Below are 16,109 nucleotides of genomic sequence, written 5' to 3'. Positions count from 1 at the left end.
GACTGAAATATCTCAAGAACAATTGGATAGATGGAAATTGTGTTGAGACTATGTGCCTATATCTACGGGGTAGGCCTATATATGCGCTAATGGGCTTGATTACTACTTGGATACACTTGTTGCCACACACACACCCACACCCACACACCCCCCCACACACACGGTACATGCATAGCCTAATTCTACCTGTGTGGGGGAGACCACGGGGCGCTGTGTGTGACTTATGCGCTGATAAAGAGGTGGGTGACATTCGCCTGGCATCGATTTATTCAGTTTCAGCACCACCGCTGTGGACAGCTCCCACTAAAGAGCTTCTTTCGCTTCATTATACGGCTTCTCCAAAGATGGCACTTAAGAAGCCATCTGGGAAACACCCGTATCTTAGCGCTCCTTCTTAGGCGAACCCTTCTTTCGACCCTTCTTTGGTCCCAAAGAACGATCGAATCTGGGAAACACGGCCATTATAAGTATGGACTTTGACAACCAGGAAAACCATTTTAAAGGCGAAGTGAACCTTTCACCCTGTAAACAAATAATTGTATTATATTTTGTATTCTCCTAAACCAAAACTTTACTAAGAATGAAGAGCAGAAAATAGAGCTGGATTAAATAAGGAACAACACCATTTTGGATGCCTCGAAAAAAAAAGTGTGTAATTTTTAACAAATAAGAGCTCTTCACCTACAGAAAAAAGGAGGATCGCTAGACAGATGAAGCAGATAAAGGCCAACATGTGAGAGAATTAATGCAGCTCATGTATAAATACTGTCACTAGTGGATTCTGATATAACTCCAGTTGGATGTTTTTTTTCTAAGCCTTTTTATAATTTCTATAAGCTTTTGAAAAGAGGCCTGAAGAATAGCCAGTGGTTAGGCTCTGGGAGCAAGCACTGGTGAAGGGCCAGAGGAGAACAAAGAACCCTCTGCCAATTTGATTTTAATATCACACCTATTCATAGAGTTAATGTGGTGTCTCAGATGTCACGCTGCTCTCTTTTTCTCTCATTCTATTCTCCTCCATCCCTCACATATCACTCACCATTCCACTTTGTCTCTCCCTCTCTATCTCAACCTCTTCTTTTCTCCTTGCTCTATGCCAAGGATCAGACCTACTCAAGAGGCTTTGAAATTATTTCAAGGCAGAATGTGCCGGTTTGAAATGTCATTCTCCAATCAGAAGTCTCTGAAACAAGGCTCGTTGTATAATAACTCCATTAGCTCTTTGTTCGCTTTCACATTAGCTTTCACAATCGCACAATGAATTCACTTGTGGCTTCCTAGTTTTTCTCCGAATAAGGGTCTACAAAGAAAATTATACCGTACATTGGAGAAAAAGCAGTGCTATTCTTTATGTGGATACGGTGGTTTCTGTCAACATTATTTTCATCTTCATTTCTTCTGAAAGTTCAAGAATTCACCAAAAAAATATGCATCTGTCCTCAAAGAATCTCAGACCTGCTAAATTTTCATTTCCTTTCAGTAGTCAGTGGGCCTGCGGTATATTCTTAGGTTTTCTCCACCAGATTTTTGTCAGTCCAATCAGCGAACAGAGGGAGTGGCTCAGAAGCCGGCGCATGACATACTTCAGGCCCAAATGTTATGTGATTGGTTGGCAGATCCAGAATGGCACTGGGCAGATCAAATAGTTTTAAACTTCAACAGATACCCACCTTCAAGTGAGTTAACGTTTGTCAATTGAGCGATTCCAGACCTTCTGTACAAATGAAATTAAGTACGATGGTCTGGTAGGACCAGGCTAGTGTGGTGAGTCACTCAGCACTACACAGTATTGCTAGTGCAGACATTTGGTATGCAACAGTAAACTCTGCTGTAGGCCTGGATTCTATGGCAGTATCAGTATTGAATTATAAATAAGAAGGTTTTCAGCCATGCAAACATGGCTCTTGGAATGGCAATGTGAAATGTTCCAGGATGCTGGTCCAGACTGAAATATCTCCAGTATTATATGGATCGTCATGATTTTGGAAATTCGATTTTAAACAGTCATTACTAGTCCCAAGAGGAGTCACAATGACTTGCCTTGGTAAAATGTCTTACTAACTATTGGAAGCAAATCATTTGATTAGGTCCCCTAAAGCTGTAGTCTCCCATTGGCTGTACCGCTAATGCAGATCACGATAGTTTAATCGAGTGTTTCCAGATAAATTAACAAGGAGCTGGGAAATGAAGGGGCTGGCTGAGAGGAGTGTCTCAATCACCACTAGGCCAGTAAAAGTTTTCTAACAACTGGAGGAGAAATTCTCCCTGGCTGTAACTCTAGCCCAGAGTGGATTTGAACATATTTCGTTGGCCAGGTACTACCAGGGAGTTTATAATTGAGTTGAGACTCAGGAAATACGCATTAAGACGTTGTCAGTCGCCAGAGGAGGCCAAACTCAATGTGTTTAGACACCACAGAGACTGCAGCTATCCCACAGGCCTTCTCTTCTCCAGCTGGACGGCAAGAGTGTACGTCTGTGTGCAGTTGTGTATGTGTCTGCCTGTATATGTGTGTTTGAGAGGCAGCCCATGCATGTGTTATTGTGTGCATGGGTTTAATAAACTCACGGGTCCGCTGAGCACCATCTGTCTTCACAATGTTTGATGGAGCAGGAGCTGGTTGTGAGGGACATCCCCGTCACCCACTATGTGTGACACAGAGTATTGAGAGAAACACCTGTTTACTGTCTTGCTCTTTCCACAGACTGCTGTGGAGCAGCTGCTAAAAATGGATGGAGTTCAAATAAATGTGTGCCACCTCCTGCCGTTAAGTTCTATGTAAATGATGGAAGGTCCTTAACTATTTTACATATAGGTCCACTTTGTGATTTTGAAATGAACATATGTTGATTATTCTGTGACTTTTTTGTTGGTCTGTTCTTTACACAACATCTATTACATGCCTGTCCATCCTGGAAGAGGGATCCCTTCTCTGTTTTGCATATAAAATACAGATATACTAACGATGCAACTGTTACTTGATGAAGTGTCCAAACATCTCCAACTGACTACTCACTCAGCCGGAGATGTATTTATTGAATTTAGTTCAGCTTTTAATACAATGGAGACACATGTCCTCCTGTTAAGGCTTTTGGATGTATGGGTGAATGGTGGTCTGATTTTCCTCGTGTCAGAATTGACCATGTTAACCATGCACGGATTATGATTAAGAAAAAAGAAGCTATCCAGAGGAGGTCATGTGCTCAATTACTTTGAGCCATTATTGAGTTGAAAACCATTGTAAACCGCTTTTTGGAATGGTTTTGGTGGATAGCATCTTGTTATTTAAGACGGTCACTTGCTGGACACTTGAATGTCCAATGTAAAGGTAAACTGTCAGGAACAGTTAATACGGCCAGTTTTTCCTCATTTGAAAAAAGTGTTCAAGGACAGAGGGTGTTGTATGCTGAAAAGGTTGTTAATCCCCCTGAGGCAAGTTGTTTTTTGTGATATTGGGATGTATTCAAATGTTTTACTGGACTTGACAAAACGTTATTTCAGTCTTTCACTGTGTCTAGTTGATATGATAATTAAAAAGAGGTTCAAGGCATTAAGCCATTGATTGTAGATCTTTCCCTTCATTTTCCCAAGATTAAAGTGAAGTAAAGATTAGCATTATCATTGATGAGAACAGGCAGGAGCACAATACAAAACACACACACACACACACACACACACACACGCTGACAACTACCATTATAGTGAGCTTTGTGTGAGGGGATACAGGGAGCTCTTTGTCATTAAACAGTATCATCAACAATACTCAGCTTGAACATTTCTAAGTTTAAAGAGCAGGGACATGAATGCTTTTAGGGTAGACACAGTGTGTGCAGTAAACAGCAATGTATTTGTGATTGAAGGAGATATTCTGATCAGTTTAAAACTAGCTTTTATCATTGCCAACTCAAGCATTAAAGCAAGCATAAAAAGGAGACATAAACCAAGCCATTTAATCCTGTAAAAATGACCTGAAATTGAAATGAATATTTCACTGACTAAAAAAGCATGGTTACAATGTAACTACAATGCCAAGCAGGATCAGCATGAACAGGCCCATAAATGCCCTCCTATAGGCATTTCAGTTAGTGTTAAACAAGGGCCTAATGAAAGCCCTTGTATGTAAGTCTGACAGACAAAACAAGGAGAAATTGTGTGAAAATACAATCCTCCTGTGATTATCATAACATACATTTTTTTAAAGTGTTATTATTCAAAACAGCAAACGTCAGAGTCCCATGTGTTTGGGTGGATGTGAATCTACAATGCAGGAGAGAGCTTCAGCTGCAATTCCAGTGAGATAGATGGATGAAGTTTATTAAGCATGTGACAGTTAACACCCCCAGTAGGGAGAAAAACACTGCAGCGGATAAATAATGTTGGCTTTACCAGTCCCTACCTCCTGTTATTTATACACCACAGTCAACATTCCTATTACACATGAATTATGGCAACACATTATTTTCACTGCTGTAATCATTATGAATTCCATTCCCTCACTGTATATGCAACTATATGTATCCAATTGTTATATAGATTACATATGCTGGCTGGCCTGTAACTGAATTACATATCTAATTTGGTGGTTTGGGCTTCGAGAAAGCTGCTTATAATCAAAGATAGATCTCTTTCCTTGGGATTGTAGAACCATTTCACTTATTATGTGTATAAGCAAGAATGACTTTGGTTCAGTTTGGGTTTTATTGATCTTCACCTCATTCCTTTATCTTCAATAATTGAATCAACAATAAAAGATAACTGAAAAGATGTTTGAAGATTCTCAAAGCACCGCTAAGGTCCACACAATCTCAAAGCTCACTTTGATTTTACAAATAAGTTTGATGATGGTAGTTTGTCTTTTCAGACGGGGCCTCAAAACCTTGATCTTCAATGCCCCAAAGCATTGTGGAAGATTTATGTAGGAAAAAAAAAAAAAAAAAAGCTTTGAGCCCTCTGGGATATTTAAAATGGATGAGAATAAACCGTGCTTAGTGTGTTTGTGCTTTGATACCACGCATGCATGGCTTTAGGGACTTGTTTTTTCTTTCTCTCTCTTCTGCCAACCTATCTGTTCTTACATGAATGCATTTCAAAATGTGGCCTTCTGAGGTCTCCCTAGGGATGCAGCAAGTGTTTACTGGAGCTTTTAACACTATGATGTGAGTGCATATTTACACTGAGATAATCTTTTCAGCCTTTATCCAGTTAATTTGATGATATGTTAAAGGCCCTATAGTCATTGGACCATTTTAGGAGCTTTCAAGGTTTGTTAAATGCTCTCACAGTCATTTGAGACATGATGATAGGCTTTGGCGTTTGCGTTTGCGTTTGGTGGATTCATTTAATCACTCACACGGCTCATCTAAAAGTGATTTTTCCATGTTTTGCCTCCCAAATGGATTCTCTAATATTCACAGACTTTTCCATTCACTGAGAGTGTTTTTCATTTCATTTTAACAGTCTTGACTTTACTTTGTGAGTGTTTTGCGTGTATGTGTGAGTCCTCCCTGATTGCAGGAGCTACTGCTGTGCAACCTTGAGATTGTCTTTCATTCTGCCAAAGTGATTTAACTTGCACTGCCTTTACATAGTCTTTCTCGTGTAGACATTTTCTCCTTTATAGCCTTCTGCGTAAAGTATTTTCTCCATTATCCTTGATACAGTGCATTACTTACTGTTACATTAACCAAGAAATTATTCTTTCTTTTTTGACTTTTCCACATATGTTGCTGCTTTACGTATGGTATATCTTGCTCGTTTTTAACTCTACATCACTGTTTATGTATTCCCCAGACACTGCCAACCACAACATATGAGTTGGAGATTGTTGCCAAGGACATGGCAGGAAGCGAGGTGGGCCTAACAGGAACAGCCACGGCCACTATTACCATCACAGATAAGAACGATCATGCCCCTGAGTTCACACATCCGCTGGTGAGAACCATTCCTTTTTTTTTACCCCCTCTACGTCTTTTGAATGATGTATTTTCTTAATAATCCCCATCAGCTTACCTTCTACGTACATTAGAGTTTGTCAGTAAATTGTGTTTGCACGCCCCTTTATCCAAACGGCTTTACAATGTTGCATCTTATTTAATCATCCACACATACACACACAAACACACACACACACACACACACACACATATACTGTACACACTCTCTCTCTCACACACACACACACACACACACACACACACACACACATACTGTACACACTCTCTCTCTCACACACACACACACACACACATACACACACACACACATACTGTACACACTCTCTCACACGCACACACACACCAACCCGGTATCACGCCGAGGCGTGAGATAGACACGCATGGACCGGCGTGTCTATTACACGCCTTGCCTGACCAGGGCGTGTGAGTTACACGCGCACCTCCCGCCCGTCTAAATGAACGGAGGAATAGCACCAACAGGGGCCGACATGTTCTCCCAGCATTTCAATACTATCCAGCTGCAGCCCCGCAGACAAACACCCTGGCGTGGGTGGTTAGGGTTAGGGCAAGGGGACAGGGAGAGGTTAGAATATAGATAGAACATTGACGGAACACCGCGGCGGCCATCTTGACTACGGGAGGTGCGTGTGTAACTCACACGCCCTGGTCAGGCAAGGCGTGTAATAGTTCATGTGTGTCTATCTCACGCCTCGGCGTGAGATCGGGTTGCACACACACGCTCAAACAAGGTACAAACTACCGTACACAGTTCTGGCCTAACCATCACATTGTGCACTGTAAAAACAGAAAAGTTATGAAAACTCAAAATTCCAAGGCAACATTTTAGTTTTTTGCTAAAACTAAAACTCTTGAAGGTAGGGATATGTAAGTGATATGGTCCTTTTAGCTGACTTCCTTTCAGTGACAGCAGTTAGCAGTCCCCTCCCTCGTCCCTACGTCACCACCACCACATGAACACACAGCCGTCTCCATCAGATAGTGCCATGATGGAGAGCAGCGAGTCATCGTTCATGGGTAACTCTCTGTCTCCTGATAACATAAAAATGAGCGGGATACTCAACATTTGATCTGACAATTACTGCAAAGCTGAATGACTGGTAGACCTGTATTATGACCTGTGCAATACTGTTTAAGTGATTGCTGTAGGAATGTACAGTGATTTAACTTGTTTATTAACAAAAAAATATAACTTACTTTTCCATTAAGTTTAAAAGAAAACTACCAGCATTTTCAAGTTTTGCCAACTTAATTTATGAAATTAGACAAACTTTACATAAGAAGCGTTATAAAGATAGCTGAGAAAAATATGTTTAAATAGTTTACAACAGAGTTCACTTTACCAACAATACTTTTAAGCAATTTAAAGTTTTCGTTTTTAATGTGTTAACTGTACACCTGGATAACATGCTTTATTTAGAATAATGAATATGTTCTAAATGTAACGGGAATACAGTTTCAACTCATTAATTAACTTCGATAATTTCTGCTTCAATAGCAGCAATTGCTTGAAACATGGACTTACTTTTCAAATCCTTACCAAATCTCACCTCACAGTCACACATAAAACCTTTTATTGAAACAAGTCTCCAGTGCCACGCTCAGTTACACCCACCCATACGCCCACCTTCACCGTTTCATGTGTATGTGTGTTTTAACTCATCCACCTCAGTGTGACCTTTAGATTGAATACTCACACATACACATAAAAATAAACCATGTTGTGCCTGAGTGTCTGCTAAAGGTAAAGTTCATAAAAGCCCCTGCAAAAATAATATGTTTCTCATGTGTGTGCAAAGAACATAATGTGACATACAAACATACATACATACATCAACGTAGCTAGGTTATTGGGTGCACAGGCAAGATAAGGGAATCTGTGAACAGGAGTGGGAGCAGATGTGTTGTGGATCAGGGCTGATTTGTTTAGTCAGCGCTGCCTAAAGGCATTAGTGAAAAGCCAACCGACTAAACTGGTGCCTGCCAGTTAAGCTATACAATAAAATGTGCAGATACACACATCCTTGTGCCACCTCATGATGCATTTAAAAATAAAAAGCTGCAGTCATGGCGGCTTCTTTTCCCTCCTCTACCTTCCCTGTGCTTCAAGATGCAAGTTGTAACATTGAGTTGTGTAGTTCTTAATAGAAATGCCTGCAGCTGTTGTCAGGGTTTGAGTCACATCACATGTTTGCCCCCAACCGAACCTTCCCCTAGAGCTCTCCCATGATGCATTGGGGTGTCAGGGGAAGCTTGTAAGGAGCGCGGCTCAGATGTGAAATGTTACAGCTCAGAGGGCTCGGCAGGGCTAAGCAGAGTGCACTGTGTCCGTATCCCAGTTAATGTTCTCATTTCTCACTGGGAAGAGATCCGTTTAACGGCGTGGAGAAATTGAGCTTTTAAAAAACAAGTGTTTGAAGGCGCTAAGCTCCCCCCCGTATAAATCCTCTACCCTCCACTCTCCCTGGGCGCTCCAAACCTACCCATGAATCATCCATGACCTCATAGATGACCGCCATCATATTGGGAGTGTGTTTGCGAGTGTGTGTATCCATGCTGGGTTTGTGTCCGCAGGAGCACTCAGGCTTTCACCAGGTAAATTATTCAAGTCTTTTCAAGGGGACTTTCCAAAATCTTTCCTAATAGAATAATCAGGAGGCAAGCATTAACATAAATGGAGAAAAAAAGTTTTTTAGATTTCCCCCTTGGAAACAGTACAATGCCCCCCCCCCAAAAAAAAAAAAATAAAATAAAATGACTCCGCTGATCTCCATCTCCATAAGGTAACAGACTAACTATTCATAAGTACCTCATACAACCCTGCTTCAAAAATACTGAACTATCCTTTCAAAAGCCTATCTTCTAACTTGTGTGCAGAACTCAAGCAGCGAAAGATAAAGAGAATGGTGAACAAATGGTTAAAAAGAGTCCAATGGAGAAGGATAAAGAGAGAGAGAAAGAGAGAGAGAGAGTAAAAGAAAAATCCAGCAAATAAATGTGCAGGAGACTTGTTTTTGTTATTATTCATTACATCCAATGCAGCTGGGTTTTAAAAGTTGACATTTAGTTTGAATTCAGCCAACATAATCCCCACATAGGGTGCCTCTCTGTTTTCCTCTCAGACCTGTACCTACTGCAGCTCTCTGCATAGAGACAGCTATTCATAGCGTGTGAAGTATTTGCCTCAGACAACCACTCCTGCACATATCCTCAGATCAGACAGCAGAGAATATGTTTCTGCTTTCTTCCCTGATTCATCTCTCTTTATTGAAGATGTTAAAGTTATTCTTTATGTATATAAAATACAAAAAGCCATCGGTTTTGCGTCTTAAAAATGAATGAGCTCCGAATCAGATCCTGAATATGGTTTATGTGCTACCATTAGTTGTCATTCTTGCAATATGACATACAAACATAAACAGAGGGGGGAAAAGTCAAGTTTGGAATCATTTACTTCTCATTATGCTTGTGTTATTTTGAAGATGATCGTCAATGAGTTTGTATTGTAGAGCCACAGACAGCAGTAGGTTTGAAAGACATGGACGACAGCTTTTATAGTAGCTGTTTTTAGTGACATTAAAAGTTGAATTGTAAATGTCTTAAGGAAATGTAAATATAACAGCAGCAGCTACAGTGCATTATGTTCTCTTTTTCTTAAGAATATACTTTTTGACATATTAACGGAAACCTGAGTTACAGACATCTGGGTTTTCCTTGTCAACGGTTGACTTTTAGACATCCGAGATCCATTCTTGCTAGGAGCCGCAGTTAGCTTCCTATGCACGTTGAAACAAGAAGCTTGTTCCTCCTTATATTAACAAACACTTAGCATTAGTTATGTACTGTTTGCAAATGAAGACATCGGCCCATTAATAACATTAACTATTTGCTGATTTTTCTACTTCACATGATGCAACTCTCCGCCACCCCCTGAACACAGTCAGTACAGAAAAGCATAGTGCATTCACTGAGAAACATTGGCAACTCTCTTCAGGGGGAGGAAAGTTCACTGCTGACCAATGGGTCAATAGATTTGTCACATGGTTAATTTTAATAGAAGCTGCTGAAAAAGTCTTATTAAATGTCATCAAAACATGTGAGGAAGTCCCAAAGTTGAAAACACTGGAGTCTGATGGAACTCAAGTGAAAACTATATTGTTGCTCCTGCACACACAACGATATTGGTCAAATACAATTACAGTACAGTGTTTGTCAGTTGGAAACAGATTAGTATGCTGGAAACAGAATTGTTTGCCCCGACCGAGCCTGCGTGACATTGGTTTAGATCATTCTGCATTTGGCTGGTTTAGGGATTATCCGTCTGATAGACAGCAGCCAGTCTAACTGGGAAGATACCAATCTGAGTGTTTGACAGTTACAAATGGTGTCCAACAGGGCTCAGTCTTGGGTCCAGTTCTATTTACAATTTGTATCAAAAACATTGTTTCATAGCTACAAAACTGTCACGCCCATCTGAACGCCGACGACACAGTACTGTATTGCATTTCTGATTGGGTGCACCAATCTATACAGAACCTACAGAGCTTGTGTAATGCCCCGCAGGACTGTCTAGTGGACCTCATGCTTGTTTTTAATACAGACAAGCCCAAATATATGTGTTTCTCTAGAGCAAGAACTACAAATTATAATTATTTCAATATTTTTACAAAAAAAATATCTATAATGGCATTGTAAATGTGGGTCACCCCTCAATGATCTCTTGAGGATAAATTAAGGTAAATTAAACACTACTGTATCATTATAAAACAAAAAAACACTTACATTCCTTCTTTCATTGTAATTAAAATGTTGTCAGATGTAAACAGTCTTCAAAACAATCTCCAAGACTGTAAACCAATTTCTGAAAAACATCTGTTTAAATTTGTTTCAGCTTTGGGGCAGGTCCTCAAGAACGCAAATAGGTGTCGATGTTGAAAATATTACCTGCTCTAATAATCATTGATGTAATTAAGAGTGACACATGAACATAGAGAATACTTTTGTTTAGAATTAGCTGAACCGCAGGCCCAGCTGTAGTTATATTTCCCTTTAGTAAGTTATTTTTAGGGTTGGATGATTCTGTGTAATCTAGCTACCATTTTAAAAATCAGACGCTAAGGTGCCAGGAAATGTATTGCGTTGAGCTTCTGTATGGGACTTGGCTATGACCTAATACCTTTTTATAGTGAGAGTCTAATCCTGTTTTTATGAGGAAAGGAGAAAAGTATTATTGAATCTTTTGGTTCTTTCATCTGAAAGGTCAGATAGGTTTTGCTACTGTTAGAATACTGATGAATTGTATTTGCCGATCAGAACTGGGGTTATGTGTTTAGTCTTAGTCTTAGGTGCACTCTCTCTGGGATTGTGTGCCCATGGCCGTATCTACCTTTGAGGAGGACACTGTGTCCATGGCAACTTTTTTCTTCTGGTTTCGTTTAATTTGGAGCGTGAGAACAGAGCTCACCAGACAATTATCCCTGCATCAACGCTGTGTCACTTGACATGTTGTTCATCTGACATTTGTAGAAAAGAGCGAGAGTGCAGTCATGTCAATGTCAGGTGTCAGTTAGATAGCATAGCGGGTAAAACCACTGACTGAAATAAACAACTGAAGTGTTACTCTTACTTTCACTGGTGAGCATGTGGGTTAAATGCTAAAGAACATCAGTTTGGACTGTTCTCCCCCTGGTATGAGAGTTGTCATATTACACAAAGGTAGAAAAGCCGCTCTGCTGAATGTCAGATTCATCGAAAAATCTATCTTTGAAAACAGCCTGAACAGAAGCTGTTCAAATTTAACAAAAAGACACAGGTAAGCTCATTAACTCATCAGGGCTCACTTTATGTATGCAGGATATAGTGGGTAAAACTACTGACTTACTAATACTGGCAACTGGTGTTCAATACCCTTTCCCAGTGTGCTAATTGTATCTAATTGACATAGTGTAATGTAAAATGTTAATTTTTACCTATTGTTGTCATTTGTTCACTCAAATACAGATGTCAAACAGGCTAAAAGCAAGCAATATTAACATCACAGAAGGTAACAGAGGTGGAGGTAAAGTGAAAAAGTGAAATGGTGAAGTAACAGACTAGTACAGATATAGTAAAGATACTACTGTCAATAATGAGATGCTAATTTGTATTACAATTCTAGGCTCAAATGCAATGGAGATGCAGCTAACCTGCATTCTACTCAGGTTATGTTCGATTGGATTGTCAATGTAATGTAAAATGAATATATTATATTTTTTAATAAGCATAACCCTTACATCTTGTCAAATAATGTACATTTTGAATCTGTGATTAGGACAGGAGATCAGTCCTTTTCGGGGGGTTCTGCCATTGTTGACCCTGTTATTTGAAAAATCCTGGCTGAAGGGCCTTGTATGTGAAATGTTGATATTACACTGACCTCACTCTCGCTTTACCAGGGAACTTGTGTGGCTACTGTTAAACTTCTGTACCAGTTGATGCCGGTATCAGAGCAGATGACTTACCCCTTGTTTTCTTCCACAACTAGCACCCTTTTCTTTTCCTTCTCTGATTTTTCCTTTTTCCATCTTCATCCACCAATGCCGTAATGCTCACTTCATTCATTATCTTCCTCTGCCCTTTGCACACTTCCTGGTCTCACTTCTTCGCCCTCTCATGACATGGCATGCTAATTCCATGCCATGTCTGGCTGCTCCCTACCCCCCCCCCCCCCCCCCTTTTTGCTCTTCATAACAAGACCATGATGGTACCTTATCACTCCTGTCGCTCAAACTCCCTGACAGCCAGTTTTCCTTTTTCTTTTTTCTCACTCAATTTCTTTGAGCTTGTCCATCTATCTGTCTGCTCCCTCTCTCCCTCTATTTTTTTCATTTCCCCTCTGCAATGACCAGAAGAATATGCTCACCTGCAACTCCTGCTAGCTGTCCCGCTGATAAAGACGTTTGTGCTGATGGGTGTTAGCAGCCGGCACAGGGGCAGCAGGGCCCTGTCAGTGCGCTAGTCTGTCTTCGGGGGGGATGGCCAACGGGTGTCACGGATTAGTCCGGGGCTTTGCATGATTGCTTCGGTGGCTCTGAGATACACACGGCAGCGCTTACCCTAGGTGATGTGGTGTGGCAAGGTTGGCCAGAAAATCCCACAATGTCACAAAGAGGAAAGGGATGGGAAAGGATTTGTATGCACTGTATGTCAGGTTAGAGGCAAGTTACTTACAGGACGAAGGTACAAATGGGTTTGTGTGTGCATGTGTGGATGTGTTGACCTCAACACATGAATGTACAATGGGAAAGGGTGAGATGAGAACAGGGGTTTATATATTTTAAGAATTGCTAAAGCATGTCTGATCCACATTTTGGATGATAATTGCACAAATATTCAAGTATTTTACGTTTCGCCTTTGCTCAGTTTAAAAAAAATGCATTATTAAATAAGTTTGCATACAGTATGAGGTCATTTTGATTACTTAATGTCAAGCACACATTCTGCATAAAGCCGGTGGCCCATGTATTCATCAGGTCATTTTATTCAGATGCAGTGAATAGTGTGATGCGTCTCACTTCCAATAGAAGACTTTGAAAACCCTCTTGAATTAACACAAAGCTTATTGCCCCGCAATTGTGAAGTTTGCCCAGAAGAATAGTAATGTGTAAGTCATCACAAAGTCAGCTGTCAGTCACACGCTCATAATGGGCTTATTTGAAAAGGCTGCTGCGAGCTTCCCACAGTCTTCTATTTTGTCAGAGAAACTGGCCATAGATTTAATTGTACATAACTCCGAGTCCTCATTGGGATAAGTTTAAAAACCTGTAATGTGATAAACTGATCCCAACGGTTGATTGACATTTAGATAAAATAGTGGTTTTGTATAAATGATGATTGTAAAGTATCAATAGCCTACAATATTGCACAGGAGGAGAGCAGGAAATGTAGAGAGAATATGCAATCTTCAAGTTCATGAGTGTGTATGATGCATCATCCATCCATGCAGATGGGCCAACTTTTCAAACGGAATCACTGTTGGCCACAGTTGTTGGTGTGAAGCCAACAACTGTGGCCAACAGTCATGATGACCAGTGTTAGGCCGTTAACTTGTTGGCAAATGTACAATCTTTAAATAAACAGCAGATACTCTTACTTTCCCTGTGGAACACATGGGAGCGAACTTCAGAATAAGGACGTTCTGAATTTCCCCCCCCCCCCCCACCCCTGCATTGACAGGTATGAGAGCTGTCATATTACACAAAGGAAGAAAAGCCGCTTTGCTGAATGTCAGATTCATCGGAAAACAAATCTATCTTTGCAAACAGCCTTAGCAGAAGCTGTACAAATTTAATAAAGACACAGGTAAGCTCATTAACTCACCAGGGCTCACTTAATGTATTCAGGATTAATGCTAGTGGGAATGGTAAAGTGGGGGGTTAGACAGAGAGGTAAATTGCCAATCCTGTACACACTATGCACTGTGTGTATAGGATTGTGTGGGGAAATGAGTGATCATGTGCACTGGATTTTCATTTCAGCTTCATTCTCCTACAATAAAAATGGTGCTTTTTTATACAGGTTTGCTGTCTGTCTGCACCTCGTTCTGCTGAGAATTAAGCTGCTTTTAAAAGCCTATAAAGGAAAGATAAGTGGCTGCTTGAAAAATGAACATTTTTTCTGAATTCAACCTTTACCCGACATCTGCCTCAGTTTTACAAAGAAATACTAAGTTTTTAAGACTTTTAAACACGTCTAGACGCTATGTTAGACTAATGTATTTTGCGTCTTTTCAGGTGTGTTAAGATAAACCCACTTCCAATAGACACGTTAAGCTTTCCGAGAACCATCTTGGGAGGATCAAAAAACAGTGAGAGTAAGAAGAGATGGGCTTCAAGACAAACACTTAAAAATAGTAGTACCAGTGTCAGTGTGTACCTAGAGGTAAACCTGGGACGATAACCAGTTCCAAGGTATGACGTGGTTTCAAATCAGGGTTTCAATAACGCCATTATCGCTGTGATACCGTTCTATAGGTACAAGAACCCACAGGATGTTAACATACACGTTTATTAATGTTCAGAACATCCCTGTAGAAGTGAGCATGTTTCTAAAAACGATGTTGAGCTGCTCACTTAAAGGATTGCTTTTATTTGAATTTTGTTAATAATAATTCAATTATATATTTACCGGCCCATGCCTACCTCAAGGGGCACATCTTTGAAATGGTACAAATGAGTTATACCCTTATGTTCGTCAAAAGGCATTCTACTGTCCTCTTGAAAAAACAATGTAGAGTGTACCTGTAAGTACAGAAAGGTTATTTTATTGTACCTCCATTTTTAGTGTGCAGTTAAAAAGGTGATAAAGATGCTCAGAAAGAATAGCTGCAAAGAAGCAACTAATGGGCCCAGGAAGATCAACTTTAATTGCCTCTGTTGCAGTATACTTCCCTGCTGTGATGTGGCATTGAAGCAAACGTTACTCGTGGCCAAAACAGTCTTGTCTCTGGAGGTTTAATGTGAGGGGCCACTGTTATGTGTGTTCCCTCTCAAATAGAATATTTGGGGCAGTGGGGACGTGTCACAAAGTACTTTCGATTAGGCCAAATGAACAGCTGCTCAACTGTCCGTCCGGCTGCCTGTCATTGCCCCATCTGTATTCATAACACATTCCGACAGACATCTACAGGAATGAAATACGTTGATTCCAGCTCCGTCCATTTGACTTTCTCTGTGTGTGTGTGTGTGTGTGTGTGTGTGTGTGTGTGTGTGTGTGTGTGTGTGTGTGTGTGTGTGTGTGTGTGTGTGTGTGTGTGTGTGTGTGTGTGTGTGTGTGTGTGTGTGTGTGCGCGTTTAATTTGGTGTCCTATCAGTAGAATATGTTGAACGTACAGTGTGTGTGTTTATAGCTATGAGAGGTACTTTCACATATCTGCTGGCCTATGTCCTTTGGAATTGTGAGAGTAGCCTACAATTATATTGAGGTTCTGAGCCTGTTGATCGCCAACTAGTAGTGAAATCATCACAGATCCATTGATTGTGGTTGGATTTTTATGTTTTTTTCTGTGGAGTGAGTCTACTGTTTAGTGAAAAGAATGACATATTGACTGATGTCATAACTTGGGGGAATAGGTGATTGCCAAAGAAGTATAGAGGAAAA

The 16,109-nt window shown here is 40.4% G+C and overlaps 1 protein-coding gene across 1 annotated transcript in view; it reads left to right on the top strand.

Moving 5' to 3' along the window:
- The window catches only part of cdh13 (cadherin 13, H-cadherin (heart)), a 357,669-nt gene that overhangs the window by 269,763 nt on the left and 71,797 nt on the right, over positions 1-16,109 (top strand). Inside the window, exon 8 of the mRNA XM_080027417.1 lies at positions 5,791-5,931. Coding sequence (XP_079883543.1) covers positions 5,791-5,931 — 141 coding nt within the window. The remainder of the gene's footprint in view (positions 1-5,790; positions 5,932-16,109) is intronic.

Source organism: Ammodytes marinus, assembly GCF_949987685.1.
Source record: "Ammodytes marinus genome assembly, chromosome: 5".
NCBI lineage: Eukaryota > Metazoa > Chordata > Actinopteri > Uranoscopiformes > Ammodytidae > Ammodytes > Ammodytes marinus.
This window is presented reverse-complemented; position numbering and strand designations above follow the sequence as displayed.